The 20,674-nt window shown below is 44.1% G+C and overlaps 4 protein-coding genes across 9 annotated transcripts in view; 3 read left to right on the top strand and 1 right to left on the bottom strand.

Annotated features, from left to right (window-relative positions):
- Nucleotides 1–731: 731 nt before the first annotated feature.
- LOC131881420 (uncharacterized) lies at nucleotides 732–17,060 on the bottom strand. 5 transcript variants are annotated; one of them, XM_059228269.1, is made up of 9 exons: nucleotides 16,934–17,060; nucleotides 9,638–9,710; nucleotides 9,335–9,414; nucleotides 5,090–5,333; nucleotides 2,895–3,057; nucleotides 2,695–2,824; nucleotides 2,375–2,594; nucleotides 1,035–2,227; nucleotides 732–869 (listed from the first exon to the last, which is right to left on the bottom strand). In XM_059228269.1, exons 1-8 carry the CDS (start codon nucleotides 16,963–16,965, stop codon nucleotides 1,064–1,066), a joined length of 2,106 nt encoding a protein of 701 aa, XP_059084252.1. In that variant the 5' UTR covers nucleotides 16,966–17,060; the 3' UTR covers nucleotides 732–869; nucleotides 1,035–1,063. The 5 variants fall into 5 exon arrangements, with proteins under 5 accessions (XP_059084252.1, XP_059084253.1, XP_059084251.1 ...); XM_059228270.1 differs by lacking the exon at nucleotides 16,934–17,060 and adding an exon at nucleotides 11,288–11,728 and having other exon boundaries at nucleotides 9,638–10,068; XM_059228268.1 differs by lacking the exons at nucleotides 9,335–9,414; nucleotides 9,638–9,710; nucleotides 16,934–17,060 and adding exons at nucleotides 5,989–6,146; nucleotides 6,492–6,626.
- LOC131881421 (uncharacterized) lies at nucleotides 6,509–9,166 on the top strand. The gene is made up of 2 exons (XM_059228274.1): nucleotides 6,509–6,746; nucleotides 7,774–9,166. Exons 1-2 carry the CDS (start codon nucleotides 6,509–6,511, stop codon nucleotides 8,985–8,987), a joined length of 1,452 nt encoding a protein of 483 aa, XP_059084257.1. The 3' UTR covers nucleotides 8,988–9,166.
- LOC131881422 (iron-sulfur protein NUBPL-like) lies at nucleotides 13,986–15,663 on the top strand. The gene has a single exon (XM_059228275.1). The coding sequence runs from the start codon at nucleotides 14,594–14,596 to the stop codon at nucleotides 15,578–15,580; it is 987 nt and encodes a 328-aa protein (XP_059084258.1). The 5' UTR covers nucleotides 13,986–14,593; the 3' UTR covers nucleotides 15,581–15,663.
- Nucleotides 17,061–17,609: 549 nt separating the features above from the next.
- LOC131881226 (AF4/FMR2 family member lilli-like) overlaps nucleotides 17,610–20,674 on the top strand; it is a 42,319-nt gene continuing 39,254 nt past the window's right edge. For both annotated transcript variants that reach the window (XM_059228021.1, XM_059228022.1), the window contains exon 1: nucleotides 17,610–18,216. In XM_059228021.1, the coding sequence (XP_059084004.1) occupies nucleotides 17,959–18,216 (258 nt within the window). In that variant the 5' untranslated portion in view covers nucleotides 17,610–17,958. The remainder of the gene's footprint in view (nucleotides 18,217–20,674) is intronic.

The following is a 20,674-nucleotide window of genomic DNA, read 5'->3' on the forward strand; positions in this document are numbered from 1 at the left end:
ACAATGATCGGAAATTTCCTCTAGGACTTTGATGTAGAGAGCTTTTGACGTCTCTTTCTAACTTTTGGCATGGGAGAGTCTAACAATTAACTGTAGAGAAATCTCGCGTTTTGTCAGTCGAGCGTTATTTGAAATTGAATTCCAAGTCAGGGAACATTCAGTATGGGATTTGAAGTTGATCAGGCTGAACAATTTCTGTATGAATGATTTATTTGCAGTGAAAGGATGCGCCAGATGACTTTTAGATATGTAACATGTTTCAACAGAGATAGCGTTGTCTTTTTGTGCAAGTGTATCTTGATTGCCTTGGATTTGAAGGAAGAATAAGTTATCAGCTTGTATTGAAAAAGGAGTCCTGACAATATTACAATACGACCATGACCCAAGAGTCTTTTTAACTGTACAAATAAAGCTCATCGTCGTCATCTGATTCAGTGGAGGAAAATGACGGCAAATACACCTCGTCAAGCTCGTCCAGGGTGACCGAATCCCGTTTAGCTGAGTGAGCGATATTTCGGTTAGAGGTGGTTCGTCGCGTCAAATTAGGATTGGAACCTGATGCACCACGGGATTTTTTCTTTCTAGGGAGAGTGGATGACTAGCCCTAAACTTGGGGGCGATGTGACTTAGTGGGCGAGGGTGTCTTGGATTTACTGGGTAAAATTGCCATGGACTTGGCTCGTGGCAAGTCCTCGGTATCTTCAGGGTAAGCTAAGCGGGACGCCAGACGACTTTGGGACATGGATGAGGACATGGCCAAGGTTTTGGGTCTAATATTTGATGTGGGCTTGACTAAGAGGGACTCTTTGACGTGGGGTGCCCCCGATTTTCTTCGCGTAGTTTCTGGGTAAAGTTCCGTAGAGGGAGACCTGCAAAATTGAAAAGTAAGTTAGACTCGATTCACAAAAGTTGCAACAGTGTTCAGATTAACACAAAATATAAACGGCTTAGAACTATAACACATGATTAGTATCAAAATGGCTGTCTTTGAAGCGCGATGCATCTCTGGAATGTCAGACCACACTGGCTCTGACCTGCAGTCGCTAAGGCCAGATTCTAGCTTCTACGGTCTTCGACGGACGCCTCCTTTCCACTTGGCGCAATTTGACGAATGCGGCAGCCAACTGTGAATTGTACAATGGGGGCATTTTGAAGGGCTCACAGACAAGCCCGAGGCACTTTCGCTTTGATCGAGGTTCGGGGACAAAGTGCCCTGAATAGCGGGAGCTCCTGGCATATTCCGGGGGGACGTAGGCCGATAGCCTATTGGCATGGGGGAGGATTTCTCTTGAATTGGATACAAGGCCGCGGCTTCCTCTCGGAATTGAGGTTCCTCGGTTCTTGTGGACATCCGAGGAAACGAAAATGGAACAGGGGTTGACGTTATGGGCCCTTGAAGCTCCACATCTCTAAGCTTGGGCCTGGTTTGATCCGGATAGGTCATTTTGGGGGCGACAGGTCTGATCAACTTCTCTTGTTCCGCATCATAATTTGACGCAGCTGGTTGAGGATAGGAAAGCGGAGGTGGTCTAGGATGAATAACCCATCCAGGATCCCCACTAGGAGGTTGAGGGGCTCTTTGTTTTCGTTGAATTCGTTCGCCTCGGGATTGGGGACGGCTTGAAGTGTTTGATCCACTTTGAGAGGAGATTGAACCTGTGCGGGATCTGGTTTCTCTGCCCATGGCAACACTTGGAAGCGGCCTCTCCTCGATGAAGGGCTCTCTGCGGGTGGAAGGGCTGGCCGAGGAATGACTGAATTTCATTGGCACAGGCGGTGGTGCCTGTTCCATGGTCTCTCGCAACCTCAAGGCCACCCTCTCCAAATCCTGAATTTGAGCCAGATCGGCCATTCTGTCTCCACCAATTGGGGTTCTTTCCCCGTCAAGTTCGTCCTTCTTCTTCAATGTTCCTTGGGTTTCATCATCTCCTATTGGGGTTTTCTGTCCAGGTGCTTGAGGTCCAACCAGAAATGTCAGTTGCCCAGTGATAACTGGGTCCTCGAAAGGCTCAACCCACACCTCGTCCTCATCATCTTCATCTTCTTCATCGTTGGGGTCTGCGAGATCCGTGCAATCCGTTTCAGCTTCAGATGGATAGTAGGAATCGGATATGGACGAAGATCTTGAAAGGGGTCTTGATTGAGGTTGCTGAAAAATCTGCTGGTTGATCTGGTTACTTAAGCGCGAGGTGGCTTCGTAATAGTTTTCTCCATCGGAAAACGTATCCTTGATGGTAAAAAGTTCATAATTACAATTTGACACTCTAGACTTGACGATGGTAAGTGTATAATGTTATTAGATTCATAGCACAACATTCAAAAGTAGACGCAAGGGGTTAGACATTAGTCGGTTTCAGAGGGATGCTTGGCTAACCTCTTGAGGCTTTTTGGGCCTGGGTCGATTTCTCAGGGCCACATTGGAAGGTCCTAAGGGTGCAGATTGGGAGGGGACATAAGGACGGGTAGAGGTTGGCGTTCGATATCTAATCGAATGAAGTCGAGGATCATAGAGCTCATAGTCGTCGGTATGCATGAGTTCATCTTGAACGGGAAGAAACTCCGCCCCACTTGAATAACCAGAGCTAGCAGCGTCACTACATAATAATTGACAGATTGACAACGTGCGCCTTATCCCGTTGAACGTGAGCAGCAACTGTCCGTACAATTTTAGACAAAAAAGAAATACTAATTTACCCGTGGGTCTCCGAAATTTGACGTCTGGTATGATGTCTCATGGGTGACTCTGAGTAGAACATCGGCTCGTATGGGTTATCTCGACTTCGAGATCCGCTTCCTCGAGATTCCGATCGTTCACGGGAAAAATCTAAACATGAAGAACATTGGTGGATTATTTCTGAGAACTAGTCAAGTTTCTAAATGCTAATTGTTCTTACAAGGATCGTCTTCAGGTTGTCCATGATATCCTATGGCCCTTGGATAGCTTCGATTGGCGGGATCCCGCGACTTGCCGTGTTGATCATAATCGGCCTCGTCCATGTTGGAGAGATCCGTAAGACTGTAGCTCTTCTTCAATTGGCTGACAATACCACCTCCACCCTACATAATAGATAGGAAGGCAAGGAATTAGTTTCGTCCTCCCATTAAGTAACACCAATTTTCCAATACTATCTATCAGTAGAGAAAGATAGAAAACGAGAACCATGATAAAGAGTACATACAGCATATGCTTCTCTAGAGCCCTTCACATTTAAGATTATTTGGAATGACACCGTAATATTTCGACGTTTTGCTTCAGCCCCGAAGACTCTAACGAACAGGCCACAATATTTCACATTAAGAGCAAAATAAAGCTGATCGGATAAGGACACTGATTCATCGATTTGTGTTGGTTAGAAAGCTATTTTTGTGTACAAATATCCTTGTGATAAAACTCTCATCGGATACTCCTGGAGCTCGGATTTGAATACGATTTTTTGGACCAAAAAATGGACGCCACAAAATGATCGAAATCCCAAAAGAAATGGGAGATGGTGCAATCTTCATAATGTCGGTTTAGAAAGAGGAATGTTGCTGCCTGAATTGAAAGGGATTGATAAAAAGTACTCCACCCTTTGAAAAAGGAGGCCTTAAGTGTGATGAAACCCCTGATTTCAAAGATAGCGTAATGAAGCATAACCCTTGGGAGTGTGTGAGTCCATGACTCGACCCGAGATGCTCAGAGGTTTTGGGAATAGGTTTTAGTCGCCAATGTTAAAACTTTGGCAAAATGACTTATTGAATTCATAAGCAAATTATTTTTGTTCTATTAAATAATTGAACATATTCATTCGCATCTGTTAAAGAGTCCAAAAGAGACTTTACTCGATTTGCAAACCTCAACAAAGCAGTCCGATTTTGGGACAAAATTATGATTTAATGAACCATTTGGTTTAGTTTGTAAAAAGTGAAGGGATTTGAATATTTTTATGGTGAAAATTGATAACAAGATGGCACCAAAAGATGATTTCGGTTATTTGCCAACCTTGAAATGAAGGAGCATCTTGAGTCGTCTCTATCTTGGTTATTGATATGACATTAGTTTTCCCAACATTGAAGTGTTTAAAGCATGTTGGCATTGACCCAATAGTATCTTTCAAGTCACACTAGGACAAGTTTATGATCGAAATACCTGATCAACCTTGTATTCAATGGCTAGCCAGATTTGCTAGCTCTACTTCGTTTGTGGATCAGATAACATACGAATATGGAGCTTAGGGTTTCCATTACCAGTAGCGGTAAAGAAAAGTAAGTGGATTGGAATTAAATAACGTAACAAAACGGTTAGTTATAAAAATAATTTTTTTTTATCATTTGTCAGTCAGTCACAAAAATTTCATGCGAAAAAAGCCAAGCAAGCAAGTTAGAGTCATCACAACATTAATTTCCGCAGAAACTGTCAGTTCAGTTTTCCTGAAGTCTTTTTCTTCCGTCCAACTTTAGTCTTCTTTTGAGGTTCTACAGCCAGGGTGGCATCACTTCGCTCAGAGAGCGCCTTGTTAGCCTTGGTTTTTGCTACTCGACCTCGTCTGGGCAAAGAAACACTCTGGTTGGAAGTGCTCGGAAATGGCTTGGATTCATCTTCAGAGCCAGAGCTGAAATCCAAAGGAACCCTTGCAAGGTTCGCCGTTTTAGCTTTTGGAACTCGAGTGACAACTAAAGCTCCTGGCTGATTGTCGTCGTCTTCCTCTTCCTCGCTATAACCGAAGTTAATGGCCCTTTGAGTCCCAGGCTTGCTGGATTGAGAGGCTGGTCCATTCATCTCGTCCATGATGACATCAGTCTGACGGCTGAGCTCGTTTGCTTGAAATGTGTCTAAGCCGTCCATGCTGATGTCGTCTGACCGGTCTAAGACCTCGAGGACGGGGGACGAACCCAAGAGATTCTGTTGCTGTAATGGAATTCGTCTTGGGCGGTAGTTACCAACTCCGTCAACTTGGTCAGATGGTCTTTGAGCGTTAGCAAGTTCGGCCAGGATCTCAGGGGCCTAAGACGGTTAATAGTGGGGAACAGAAACCAAACAAAAATTAGCCAAAACCAAACCAAAACCAAAGGTGCAACCGATAACTCTATGTTAGATGGTAGGACTCACTCTGATAGCAGTGGTCATGACCAAGTTGGTCACGTATTGGAAGGCTTGACTTCCAAATCGAATGGCCGTGTTGTAGCCTTGCTCTTGGAGCTTGCCAATCATGCGATCGATCTCATCCTCTCTTTTCATGAGATTCGGATGAATGAGTTTCCGGTAAAGCATGCTAGAGCCCAAAGACCCCCGGGAGACGGGCGAGATGAGCCACAGGAGAAAGATGATCTTCAGTTCATAATAAAAAGGGAACCTGGAATAGAAGGTAAGGAAAATTGTTAGAAAGATTACATAAGACATTTTGTCTTAAAAAATAGATCCTAAATTTATCTGCCATTTGATATCAGAACGAAAGTACGAATCCGAGGCGATTTTATCTGCACATTTTCATTCATTTCGAAATTTGATAGACCCACGTCATTTGTTCATTGTCAAACAATGCTATATGCCCAAGAGCTTTTTATGTCTGCCATGGACCGTTGGCTATGTTGCGTCTCAGAAGACCAAAATGTTGGTGATCAAGGCGACATTCATCCATGCTTGCATGATTTCCGGCAACCTAACTGTACAAGCAATATTCTGCTACACCCTTCACGAGACTGGTGCAAACACAACTTTGTGGAGCTTGGCAAGCGCGCCCGATTCTGGATTCCAAGGCTAAATGCCGACTTGGACTGGGCCACTTGGCCTTTCCAAACGATTGCGGGAGGTACTGCTAGGCCCTCAAGTAAATCATGAGGTTGTCTATCGATAGCCTGTATACTCAGTGCAGGATTGTCGACGATTCGTGTCATAAACGCAGGAAGGTACAGTGCAGTCAGTCCCTCGGATACAATCTCGGGTTTTGGAAAGAGTACTACATGGAGCATTGGGGTACTGTCAGCTGACGCATTCAGTGGTTTCATCACCAGAATCTCGATGGAACACGCGAAATCTCGAGTTTCATCGAGGTTGAGGGGTCGCGACCTCGACTAGAAATTCTTGACGGATGTCCACGTCTCTTCTTCCAATCCAAACATAAGTACAGACTACGATTTGGAAGTCGTTCGGAATGAAGATCAGTCTTCTAAAAGAAACAATATCGAAGACATCACCTAAGTCCAGATCCCATTATCGAGGTGAGAACTCCTTTATCATGAAAAAAAAGATTGGGGTTCCGGATAAGACCTCAGAGATACCCTGTTCTCTTGCATCAAATTACTCATATCGTTTCGAAGCCGTTATCGTCTGGTATGGATGGCCATGCACAGCTTTTGCATTTGAAGTGAAAGGTTCATCAGATTGAATTAGGCATTCTTAAGGCAAACTCGAATTCGGGGAAAGATAAGCAGTTTGGCGCGCTTCTCGGTACTACCAATTCCTGTGATTCTGTATTCCTCTATCTCCAATATCTGTTTGTTACAGCCCTTACCAAGCTCTGCGGTGAAGATGACCGCCTTCCAATCATTTGACAATCGCTTCAACATGGATTTTCCATTGGAACCCCAGACCCCCAAGAAGAAGACAAGTCAGAGTAGTGAGGACAGTGTCTCGGGAAAGAGTGCCACCACCACTACCACCACAACTACATCCAACAACTTGAACAACATGAGAAGAAGATATTCCTTGGCTGCTTTTGGAAAAAACGAACCTGCCTCAGATTCGTGTGACTCAGCCGTTCAAACAGGTAAAAGATGCTCTTGTCCTGAAAACAAAAATCCTCCCCATCTCGGACTCTTAGATCGTAAAACACACGCCCGTTCAAGCAGAACTTGTTTCTTATGTCCTCTATTCGTTATTCATGCATAGTGCTTGGTATATGTTGGTTGGTTGTTGCTTCTGCACTATTTCTAATCATTAGTTCATTCATCTAACTAAACAAGGCAACTGCCGCAACATGGATAAGTGAAAAGTGTTGTATGGGAAAGGTTATTCCCGCTTGTGGTGTCAGCATATTGGATCATTGAGGATTCAAAACGTCAATCAATGTATAGTGACTAAAAACAAGCTCAATTGGAAGAGTAAAGAGCAACACAGTGCGACAATTAGCCATGTGAAGTAAAGTAAATATTCATAAAATGTAGTGCAGCTGGACTAATAGCTAGGAGAAATTAGTTAAACATCACAGCCAAATCTGACCGTGACAATTTTCCCCTATCCAGTAAGTTGCGCTACAAATTAAAAAAAAGCAATTTTTGGTGTAGCTACATCATTGTGCTAATAGGTATCTTGGCTTAAATCAGAATATTTTTTGCTTCAACAAGCTGGCAAATTAAAATAAATGACAAATTCAGTGTCCCCAAAGCAGGTTGACTGTGATGTTTGTTTCAATCCTCCGACCAATAAATGCCCATAATCAAGGTGTTGCTCTACATTTTTTCTTGAATCTCCTTACTTCAGATGAGTAATTGCAATCAATTCACTCCAGAACGCAACAAAGATAACGTGCTTGCCTGGTTTGTTCAGAACGAACCAGTTTAAAGTAGTCACCCTTGCTCATGCTCTGAAAACTCGTTACCTTAGCCATGCCTTAGCCAAGGTTTGTTTGGTTTGCATCCAACCAACCAACCAACCAACCAACCACTTCAATCTTTTCATTTTTTTTCAACTCCTTCCTAACCCTAACATGTCGGCTACAAGATGAAGTGGTTAAACATGTGGCTAAGCTTTATGGCATTCGCACCTGAACGTTCCTGCTATCGTCTCACTTTCAGATCCAGTGATCGAGGACCCCGTCAACGAGGAGAAGGATTCTAAGAAGAAGAACAAGAATAAGAAGCACAAGAACTCTTTCTCGAAGGGATTCTTCGAGTTCATGAACTTCACGGACAACTTCAATAGTAATAACAACATTGGGATTTCATCCAGCGCTCCCTCGACATCGCAAGTTCCAACCTACAAAGTTCTTCCCGGCAAAGTGTCACAAGATCCAAATTTAGGCGTTGGCTCCGGGTCAACGCCTTCATTCCGCGCTTCTTACGATATTTTGGAAGTGGACGAGGCCGACGACGGCCTTCAAATGCCGCCCATGATCGCCATTCCGAAGCTGCCCAAGGGCAAGAAGCTACTCGATACCACCGTGCCCGAGGACGTGGACAGTCTGTTCAAGTCAGTATTTGAGAATGACACCTTCTTCGAGATTGTCGGAAGCAAAGCCTACGAGGAATTCAGACACTACCAATGCTCGAGTTGGGCCCAAGGTCGGTCCACAGGTCTTTTGGAACGGACCATGCGTTATGAGATGAGCAAGCATATTGCTTTCAGTCGCCAGAACGTATCCGTGGAACAAACCCAGATCAGACAGCCGTATTGCCGAAGAGGGGTGGTGTATGGCGTGGATACCATCACCATCAATTCCGGAGTGGTGTATTCGGATTACTTTCAGCTCAATATCCACTATCGATTCGTTCAAGATGAGGATCGACCGCTGACCCACTCACGATTGATTGTGGTGGCGGATATCGAATTTGTCAAGCCCTGTTTGTTCAAGGGTAGGATCGAGTCCGAAGCTTGGAGCGGCATGAAGAAATACTACGAGATCGTGGACAAAGAAGTACAATTGGAGAAAGAGTATATAGACTATCGAGACTCTAACGAGAACTTAACCTCATCTAACGCTAAGCTTCTTAAAGACTCCCTAAATCGAAGAATCTTGAAAGAGTCTCACTATAGCGCCCATTCCGGAGGTCTACTTCCAAATCAACCGCACATGTCACATGAAGTCATTCTACTGGCTTTCTTTCTCATCATCCTGATCCTGTTCATGATCACGTTGGCCATGTTCAAGCTCAATACCGCCATTGGTTTGCTTGATCAGCGTCTTAGCCGGATAGAGGAGCTCCTCGAGCGGAACGGCAAAATTTTTAACCTTATTTTAGATGTGGACCGCAGCAACAGCAACAACTACAACGACGATACAATCAGATGAACATGTTTACGCCTTACTTAATCAGAGAAGAGACCCTTGTGATACCAAATGGACCAAATCTATCGACATCGTGATCGAGCGCAAAACTTGTACTTGTTCTATTGTGAAATCCTGTAAAGTTTATAAATATATTTTCCAACTTGTACTTAAAAAGAGTACAGCTTCACAAGAACAGTAAATAGCTGTTAATTTTTTAACTGTTAACCAATTGAGAAGGATATTTTTGGATTTTTTGTTGTTTACTAAGGCTCGGACTCGTGGTCGTGATCATTGCCAATGGTCATGATTTGCCATGGTTGATTGGAAAAGCACTAATTCTCTAAATTGAGTAGAAGCTTTTGTCTTACCAGAATGCTATGAACAGATCCGCCATGGATTCAAAGGTAGTGAAGAAAGCGAACACGATCCAGTACATCATCCATTTCACCTGCAATGGAAATCAATCATGAGCCGGTAAGTGGGTAATTGTATCCCCGGTGAATCCTAATAAGAACGATCAAGCGCTAAGCCCAATGATTTTTCATGGCAAGCATCAAAAACATAAAATAGCAACACATAAGAACGTCTCTTCTATTCTTTTTGAATGGACAAATCAGAGCATGACGGAATGATCAATCGTGTTAGGATAATGGTTCTGCAGGGATACTTACATATTCTCTGACATTCTTTGTCCTCACAGCCTTATATGACGCATAGGCAGGGTAGAGGGTCCCAAAAACCAGTCTGCAAGCAGCATAAAGTGGGTAAGTCATGCTGGGATGAGGACGCCGATCACGAGCGTAACAGCGCTTAAATTCCACCAAGTAAAACGAAGGTCCCCTTGAAGTCTTCCGACCAACGGCCTAGGATCTGTTTGGGCAGTTGCCAGGCACTTTTCACCCAAGTCAATTCCTGATCGGAAGCTAGACACTTTCCCTCTTGAGAATTGTCTTGAGGAGCTTCCGGCTCAACTACTTTCTTCACCAGGCTAGAATCAACTTCGCTGGTGGAGATCGATTCAGGAGGCTTGAAATATTGGGTGATGTAGCCCAACATGGTTCACTGAGAGGATCCTAAATTGGCACATGATATTGAGGCACTCCTTGTTGGAACTACACTGACTCAAGATTTGATTCTCTCTGGTCGAGGGTGGGTCTGAGGAGCTCTAGCCTGTAAAAAAATCTCACATACGTGTAGAAGCTTGGAACTGGTTCTTTGGAGATTTTTCCAAGGAAGCACCAAAACCAAGAGGGCCTCACCAATTACACGCAGACGACTCGAGTCGCACAACAAAGAAAGACTGTTTTCGAGGAGTTCGGATTTACGCTTCGCGGCCACAAACACATCCACACTTCCATGTCCATACGTATGTACACCACTACTACTTCATACAGCTTGATTCCATCCCAATGCGACCCCCATGCAAAGCCTGCCCGGATCACAGATGTACAGATGTATGAGCCGATCCGCCAGGCAGGTAAAATCAGGCACAGATCTCTGGCTCATGGTTGTTCAATTTGATCCCCCGACAAAATACTTGTATAAGTGAATGCCACAAGAGCGAAGTTGAAGATGACCGAAAACGGCATTGAAGTCTGAAGAGGTTGGAAAACATGCTAGCAAGTTACCCCCACTTGTGACAAAGGAATGAATGGTTGGATAAATACCTAACAAGCTGAGCTAGTGCTACTTCTGACAGGCTTTACATTTTGATTGTAAGGTTGGGATTGGAGACCATTAACCTTTAGGAGATCGTAAATCATATCCAAGTTGAAACGGCTAAAATTACAAGGTTTCGCACAAATATTGACTAACCCCCAAAACTTGATCAAACAACTGCTGAAGGAAAAACACCTTACATGGGGGTGATCCTTTAATTTTGGTCAAGCTTTTGGGCAGATTATCAATATTCGTTCCTTCACTGGAATGAACTGAATCAATACTTGAATTTTTGATTTGAGATCAAGTTTCGTGGAGGTGGACGCAATTGCAAGCATCATTTGATTGGAAAAGACTTACATAACGCCTCCCATTAAGAGGGATTTATTAAAATCAAATTGAATCCGAGGAACAAAAAGTTCTGACAGGTTTTCGACGTGATTGGCCAGCCTGAGGGCGTCTGTTGAATCTTTCTCAAGCTCTCAAAAACCCACACAAGAGACCGACGGCACCCATCAAGCACAGTCAAATAGGCCCATTTTCTACGTACAAGGGGAGGTCAACGCCCAGAATGAACAATATGAGTGCTTATTTCCCAGAATGGAAGCAACCTTTTCACAACCAGCACTTCCTCGGAGAATCAAATCCTGAGTAGGAAAGACCTTCCTGGATCCCTTGGAAATGTCAAAAGGGAACCACCACCAAAACTGAACTGTGACTCAGACATTCCTTGGAGGGCTCGTCTTCAGCAGCGTCTTGAACACTTGTTCTCTCCGCATGATATGAACACCATTGTTTCGTTTTCCCACTCACATCTGGAGCTCACGCATCACTAGCAATGGCACCAATTTCAAACAAATAAACCCAGCGAGGATATATATTTATATTCAGCCCTCATTGCACAGGCCTGGTCAGCACGCAGCTGATCCGGAGAGAAAGCCTCGGGAATTTCGCCTTTCAAGCCAAGTTTACTCATAGGCGACTCCCCCACCTATGCAAATTGGGAGGGAGAGAACAAGCAACCCTAATCCTCGTTCCAATAAAAGATGCCTAACTGAGAACGGTTGTCGTTGTGTCTCGAATACAACGTTCGTTTTTGACGTCAAGGCTATTCCATCCAGGTAGTTTTCCAGTAGAAAGCTGGAACAACCTGAGGTATGGAATAAGCAGTCGTTACAGATTTCTGATAACATGTCATGTACATGTAATTAGCTTTGGGGTGGCCTGTATGTTTCTGTGGACACAATCCAGTGAGGCAGCAAGTAATGATGTCTGTTTCACCCCTTTTTGGACCACTTTCAAAAATTTAGACCAAGAGAATGAGGTCATATTGCTTCGGAAAACATCAAGGAGCAAGAGGGTGCGAAAGATTTGTTAGAAATCGAACGAAAGACACAGCTCAAAATCGAGTCGAAAAATAAACAACGATGATCTGGGATCCTGCTCAAGAAAGGGAAGGAAATGCCCCCGCATGTCTTACTCTGGAGTATTTCTTTGACAAAAAGAATATCGTGTTCATCCACATCTCAGTTGTGTGAATTTCCTTTTGAAATGTTCTCAAGCGAAATGTAGGCTTTTTCTGTACCGGTTGGAACATAGCGCACCTGGACTTATCCGAGTCCCATCATCACATTAGAAATCAAGATTTACCTTCTCTCTTTGTCACTCTGTTTTCTTGAAGAGAAATTAGGATAAACGTTATTGTCCACCGATTAGTTGGCGGTGCTCATTTTTAAATTTGTGGCAAAATATTAAAAGGTTTAGATAGAGACTTTAAGGGTTATTAATATCGTTTTAGGTTAGGTTGGGTTAGGTTAGGTTAGATTAGGTTTGATTAGGTCAGGTTAAGATTTAAAAAAGTAGCACCGCCAACTAATCGGTGGAGAATAACGTTTACCAGAAATTAGACATGCAATCTTCATTATTTTTGACGATATTGATGCTTTACTTTTTCAATTATTCCTTGTTGGGACAGATTTACGATTGGACTATTGGTAGATTGACAGGTTTACGTACATGATGGTACGTTACCTACTACTCTGGCTTCTCTTCACAAAATTAGCGTCATCATAAGGAGTTCTCGAATTTTTCTTTCATGGCGTCTACCCTAAGTCCATGGGAGAAGAAGGCATCAATCGATTGAACATGATTGCTCGTTCACCAGTCATTCAAATAATTTTTTCAATAACTTTTCCTAAATAAGGTAAGAGCATGAGAATCGCCCTATTGGCGATGGTCTGATGGTGACTCAACCATTTGACGATGGCGCTAGAAGCGCTTGGGCGCCATGAGCCTCTTTCACTTTTGTTCTGAGAGTCCTTTCAAGTCTCATCAACCCGATAGTTGAGTAGCTCCTTCTGGATATCATCCTGAAGCAAGCGTGCAAGGTCAACGACTACCACATACTACAATCGACCAAGGCAGGGCCAATGCCTGAGTGCAAGCAAGCCCAAGAGTGGTGGATTGAACAAAAAGGTATTTTCGAAGCCGGGATTGGCGACGAGTTCCGTTAGGTGGTGGGCCTCTTTTCAGCCTGAACTAACTGCACGACCGGGATGATGGAAGTCAATCGGTCTGGCAAGTTGAATGCTGATCGCTCATAAATCACATTTATTATCAGATATCACGAACTACACAGAGAGCTAAGCGTGGTTTTCGGGAACCTCTTGAGCAGGTACGCCATCCTCTTGAAGAGGATGTGGACGAGGAGGTTGTTCCATTGGACCACCAATCAGAATGACCTCTCTGACGTTATTACCGAAGAAAAGGGTAATTCGGTAAATCGTGCGAGGACTGCAAGACATGTTTAGGCTACGATAAACACATTCACCAATGAAGTTGGCAGGATTCCAAAAATAAGACACAACGCATCCTTTCTTTGATAGAAAACCATGCACGATTCTTTCCAAAAATACATAGAACAGACGATATTTCCAAAAATCTTAGTACAATATGGCAGTCCTTTCCATCAGAGGGCTTGAAGGTAAAGAGCCTTTGATTTGATCCTCCTCCAGCCTTGAATTTCGGATCCTCAAGCCAACCAGAAATCGCCCAACCTTACACAACATTCGGGACATACACAACGTTTCTACTCGTACCTCCATTAAGTTCAGCCCTGTCGTCCATCCTGCACTCCGAGTTCTTTCTTCAGACCTTTGGAATAACCCATGCCTGAGAAGAGCCAATCGTGTCAAAAGGAGGCGTGCGCAATTCAAACTTGCTTGGAGGCCAATGGGTATCAACAGGCCAAATGTGAGGCCGTGGTCCAGAAGATGAAAGACTGTTGTCAAAAGGACAACTACAAATCCTATATATGTCAGGGCTACAAGCCGGCAGCTAAGAATGAGTTGGCGACGAATCCATAGAGAACTCAAGGAAGTCCAGCCCACGTGTGAGGGCGACCGTCCGGGTCCATCTCTTGTTGATAAGGTTGTGGATAACAGTTTCGAGCGAAGGAAGCAATATCAAGCCAATTACGACGAACGATTCAATCATCAGCCATTTAGGAAAGTTAAGCACAAAAGGATCCCTGTCTATCGGCGATACCCACGGATCATTGCCATTAGCGCGTTGGGATTCTGCCTTGGATCCCTTTACTGGCCATTCATTCGAGGAAGGTGGAATTTGGACAGGAACAATTTGACCCCTGAACAACAAAGACAATCGGATTTGTTGGCCAAAATTGCCAGTGAGAAATTGTGGATGTTTTCGCCGAAAACTTACAGTGTGAAGAGATGGTTTGAGAAGGACCCCTCCAAAGGTTTCGAAGAGTAAATTGAAGTTTGGTATACATTAACGAGAACATTTAGAATGGACAGTGTGAGGAAAGCCAAGGCCCGTTTGGGGTCTTACTCCAAGTGGATTGCTTCGTGTGGACCGGAAGGCGCTGCTTATGCGAAATGTGTGGCCCAAGACCTTGCCGAGGTTCAGAAAGGCCAATGTCAAGCAGAGTTTGACGCTTTCAAGAAATGCGTGCAGACTGCCGCCAAGAAGGCCGGCTCCAAACTCTAAACAACTCTTACAGATTGATCATGCTTCAGAATCTGAGTTGGGCTCGTAGCCCTTCGAGGCTACTCATGCGATCCATTCACACCATGCAAGGGCCCGATGCTAAAAAACGAACCCCTGAAGAGCTCAAGAGACATCAACAAGAGCTTATGGCTAAGAGTTTGCCGAAGAAAAAAGCTCTGCCGGGTGTGAAACACGTTGTTCTGGTGGCTTCGGGCAAGGGTGGGGTAGGGAAGTCCACGACGGCAGTCAATTTAGCCTTGGCCATGACTCGCATGGGACCATCTTTGAACGTAGGATTGTTGGATGCCGACATCTATGGGCCATCAATTCCACTCATGATGAATTTGGAGGGTCGACCAGACGTTAGTTCTAACAAAAAGATGGTCCCTCTTACGAACTATGGGGTCAAATGCATGTCCATGGGTTTCCTTGTGGAACCAGGGCAAGCCGTGGTATGGCGAGGACCAATGGTTATGGGCGCCACGGAGAAGATGATTTTCCAAACTGACTGGCAGCCTTTGGACTACTTAGTCATCGACTTGCCCCCTGGGACGGGTGACATCCACCTTTCCATCGCCCAATCTTTGGAGGTGTCCGGAGCAGTCGTGGTCTCTACCCCACAACGAGTGGCTTTGGCCGACGCCCAAAAAGGCGTAACCATGTTTGACAAGGTGAACATTCCAATGTTAGGTCTGGTCGAGAACATGAACGCCTTCGTTTGTGGAGGGTGCGGAGAGGTCAGTCACGTGTTCGGCCATGATGGGGTGACCAGTTTGGCACATGAACTTCAAGTCCCACTTTTGGGCAGTGTGCCTCTGGATCCAAGAGTAATGAGGGCTTGTGATGAAGGCAAGCCGTTAGTGATATCTCATCCAGAGAGCCTACCCGCCAAGACTTATCTTGACATTGCCCAAAAAGTGTATGAACAATCATCGACGGAATAAGAAACTTGTTTCCAAGTTTTTTGATTTCGAATTGAGTGAGGTTTTTAACATAAAAAAATAGTGGATGCTTTGTAAACTTTCAATCACGGGTCTGTTTTATTTCGTACCGAAAGATACAAAGATAAATGCAAACGTTGTCGGCGGGAAATTTCCTATATTGTATGTGGGTTGTATTCCAAAAGTAATGCTACGTTTTCCGGTAGTTTTTACTAACGAAAGTCCTCTCGAGTACCAAAAGACATTCGAACCAAGCCTACTTTTCCCAAGTAAGGTTGAATTTTTACGAATGTCATGTACAAATTACTGAACATTTTACACTGACCGAGACAACGACATTCACGTGCTCGAGAGAACTGATTAGTTTTCGGACACTCCAATTTACAACACGAACAATTCATTTCATATATCTGTATGTCATAAATTGCAAGTTCAATACTTCTAAGAGCAAGCATTGCAAAAATAGACATAAAAGCTATTTTCATGCTTGTGAACTGATGATAATCTTGAGTTATCAAGTCTTGTCTTTCAAAGCCAATTTGATACACTTTGATTAACAAATAGGTGAACCAACTACTTTATCCTTGCTTTCTAGTGGATTAGCCATTGGAATGGAATAGGATGGACCAACCATACCTTGGATATGTGTGTAATCAACAAAATGGAGACAACATAGTCCCTATTGAGGGATGCCTTTACTTCGAGTCTCTGGCTACCAGGTGTAACGAAAAACGGTCCATTGTTCGATTCTGACGCTTCCCATTTCTGGGTGACAAAAAGGCGCCGGCACCTTAGCCTATCAGCATATTAATCAGTTCCTTTAACAATACATGAAAGTGTCGCTAATAGATTGACCAATCTCTGTGACTGCCACCAAAACATTGTGCCGATCCTCAAATCGGGTCCCAACGATCACGTAATGAAGGAACCTTGAGCCGGCAATACGGAAAGTTCTACTAATTGTTTTTGACTTGAGGTAAATTCAACAGAGCTGAAGAAAACCGAAACTTCTACTCAACGTCTACAAGGACACAAAAGAGGGTCAAAAAGGCTCTGGTCAGCTGGTTCTAAGCTAGCAGCTTTTCTTCATGTTAAGATTGCAAATCGAATTGTAGGAGGTATGACTTGCTCTCTAAGCTATTTCAGGTTTTCGCTTGCGAACTGGCTACAACTCACAGTTTTATAACACCAGTAAAAATAGGTTTTCTACAGAACCGCTTGGAGATGGAGTTGATAATGGAGTGGGACTACTTGCATCAAGCCGATGGTTAAATACGTATGAGGAAATCGAGGAGATCTTGCTAGGGAACCTTGGTTTTTTTTTTAATATGGAAAATCAGCCAAATTGCTACTTACGTTAATCCGGATGCGATAAGATATGGAATCATGATTCCAAAGATCACAATATCAGGGAAGGCTAAAGAGGGACGGCGGTTCGATTCGAAGTAGGTCCTACTTTATGTTGGAACCAAATGTAAACAAGAAGTCAAGCAAATTCCTCCGCTGAAAATTCTCAGGGTGTCCCCTGAATATCATCTACTTTACAATGGTCTTGAAAGAACAGTTCTATATTGAAGCGAACCATAATGTAGACCTTGATTTCTAGCACAAATTAATGGGATCAGTACCTACATAAATCACATAAAATATTGATTTTTAGATTAACCCCGCCATCCTATTCTCAGGCAGGCCTGAGCCAAATAGGTCCTGGCCTGATTTTAAACGCAGGCCCTTGACTGGAGCTCGATCACGAGGACAGGCCAGCAAACAGTGATGCCATTGTGACAACAGCAATACATGCGTTACCTAAAGAATAAACTCTACGTCTTAAAATTTCAATGGATCTAACACAGTTATACTTCAACATCTAATCCATGAACATTTCCCAAGCAATATTGTACACAAGGGACATTTCTTGCGGTGTGCCCCGGCCCAATTGGGCGCGCCTCGGGGATAAGACTTGTGGGCCAGCGCAAAAGTTCAAGGCGTACTCAGCCGATCGCTCTTGTTCTCTTGTCTTGACGTGCTTCAGTTCGAAGACGACTTCTGTCAGAGTGACATCACCGTAGTGAATGTTTCCACTCGGTTCCTCCATGGACCCACCTCCGTTACGGCGGTTGCAAGCCTCGTGTGTTCCACTGTGTCGTGCTTGGAAGGGGGTGTCCACCCCCACCCCGATTGATCGACTAACCCGCCTAGTTTTGATTAGGGTTTTTTTAACGCTTGAGACGCAACATACGGTCGATAAAAGAAGAAAGTTTTGAACAGTGAAGTGACCCCTTGTCGTATAGTGAATGGGTAGTGGGTAGTCGGTACCCTTTTATATTAGTTCAATTAGGAGCCCGTGGACCCGGATTGGGCCCTAAATCATATCCCCCAACATGAGTTGTGAGCGCATTGTGAGGCCCGAGTTAGTGGGCAAGCGCTTCTTATGTGTGGGTGGGCCTCCAGTGAGTTCTGGTTCGTCCTCCGAGTCGGATACGCCCACTACGGGGCGGGAGGAGGAGGCTGAAGTGGATCGGGCCACTTTAGCTGCTGAGCGGAAGCGAATGATCCGAAATGGCATGAGGGAGTGGCATTGGCGAGCTGGGATCATTCGCGCAGCCTCTTGCCCCCATGATCGGGATCAAAGTCTTCAGGTAGGCAATCAGTGCAATCTGTTCGATCTGTCCAATCTGTCCAAATTGTTCAATCGGTAGATTTTTGGGCTTGGCTTGGCTGTAGATGTATGTTGCACAAGAAGTGGAAGAGAGGGCTACAACCAATGTGAGGGACACTGGCATCTGGCTGGAGCCTAAATGTATGTTCAAGGCATGCTCGGCACCAACATGTTTTTGATTGTTGATTCCCTTGAATCTTCAATTCTTCCATTTCTGCCTTCAAGGGGGCTTCGAAAAGAAATACTCTCTGGCTCTGACAAAGTTCATGCTGCATTGAGATATTTTCAAGTGATCCCTTGTGTAGAAAGAATTTCACTTTCTTTCGAACAGAGGATCCAAGTTCTTCCTTCTTCTCTTCTTGTACGTACCCTTGGCATTAAACTCGTTTCTATGAGCACTTGCTTGAACCTTGAAATCTCAGTTTGAAGTTCTAAGATAGGGAAAGGGTAATAGGCACTCGTTTGCGAATATCCGCTCCCTCCATCCATTTAACTTAATCCCTCTTGGTTGGCATTGGCTCTGACGTCACCATGTTCCATATATCCTTCTTGTTGCCCTTCTTCACCAACTCTAATCGACGTCACGCATTCATTGCGTTTTAAACAATTTTCCAAACAATGAAATCATTAAAAAGTTTTATTTTCCTCATAACTGAAGCTCATTGATCAATTAATTAGCTCTTTTCCGTTTCCGTCTCAACTAAGGCCATTGTTCGCGATCCTAATATAGTCGCTCCAAAGTGGCTTGGACTAGGGTTGGCGAGTGATATGTGACTGTTGTTTTGCTTCAGAGCTTTGTAACGGAGCACAGGGAGGAGGATCATTTTGAACTACTTCCAAGCCCAACTATTAAGGGGAGGAGATCTGGAGAAGGGAGGAGCAGGAGGGTAGAATGAAGAGAAAGAGAAAGAGATGGCCATTGAAAGTGGAAAAGTTCGTTGCTCTCTTACACGACTTACTGTGTTGTGGAAACTGTGGGAGAGAAAGAGAGAGAGAGAGAGAGACAGGCAAAAAATTATGGTTAGCAGTACTCTAAGGCTTGTGTGACCAACAGAGGGTAAAGCAACCCAATTTATGTATACTGAAGCACAAACACATGAGGAGGAAGTGATTATAATTATCCGCAATTTGTCTCATACTCTGTCACAATTTGGAGCACGTTCGAATCCAAAATTTCAGATTTCAAATTTCAATGCTGGTAAAATCCTTGTGAGTGAAGTATGATGATGAGGCATTGCTCAATGGCCCAGTAAGAGTAAAACTGATGCATGTGGCTAGAAATTGCCAAGGGCCTGCTCGATGGAAGCGGTGCAAATTGTGGTGAGGAATCGGTCTTGAATTTCCCAGAACTTGAATAATGGCCCTGGATCTGACACTATTCCGAAAGTGCCCTTGGATTTTGAAACTATGGACATCTCCAAATGAGCTTTTGTCCCTAAGCGACGTCATTTTCCATGAGGACCTAAATGAATCGCTGAAGCAGGGAATCCCATGGCTTGAAACAAAGGTCAGGCAGGCGAGTTATGAACGCAGACTTTTAGGTTATTTTAGAGAGAGTTGTATTTTTATCTCTCTTGGCAAATTGTCTATGGGCCAGACACCCACACACTTGGGAGTTATAAACTGACGGAGCAGATGCAAATAATTGTTGCGCCACATGCCGCCATTTTTTGTCATGAAATATTAAGCCCTCGCTGACCAACGGTCAAGGTTAGGCTAGACGTCGGGCTTTTGCGGTCTTAATTTGGGTCAAGCTCATTTGCTGAAATGCCTTGAATCTTCGCAAGTGTTACCTCTAATTGAAATCGAGTCCCATGCAAGACAGAGAAAAAGGGAGATGGATGTTAAATGTCCATCTAGCACATGTCGCACACACATTCCGACGGACATTTTAAGGCCACTCCTCTGCGACAAGTTCTGTACTTTTTTTTCGCCACGAAGTGGGTATTACGCAACAATTGTTTTTATGTGTGTTAAAAGCTGTGAAAGAGCAATGACCTGTGCCAGATTCAAAGGGATTTTCATACCCAAGCCTAATGCAAAGATCCAAAATGCAAATAAGAGACACTTGATAAGCTAGCAAGTTGTGGTCTACTCTAATCATTCCAGCAGCCAAGTACTATTTTGTGTGAATCTTCAAAACTCGTGGTAGCTGTAAGTGGCATTCTTTCGTCTAACTCATTACAAAGCCGTGGACTGACCAGTTTCCGGGCAATAGCACCACTGAGATTTATTCAAAAAGTGTCGTCGAAGCTCTGAAAACAGCTAGAATTCCAAGCTGAGTCGTCGATTCTGAACTGGAATCCTAGTGAACATACAAATCTGAAAACGTGACTCGCCACTTTACGAGCAGTTCGTAGGTATATAGTAGCTACAGGCATCAGCTTTTTTCTGAATAGTGGCATGAGCTTTCATGGCCAAGGAGGCATAATTCCTTG

This window comes from Tigriopus californicus, chromosome 5, assembly GCF_007210705.1.
Source record: "Tigriopus californicus strain San Diego chromosome 5, Tcal_SD_v2.1, whole genome shotgun sequence".
Taxonomy (NCBI): domain Eukaryota; kingdom Metazoa; phylum Arthropoda; class Copepoda; order Harpacticoida; family Harpacticidae; genus Tigriopus; species Tigriopus californicus.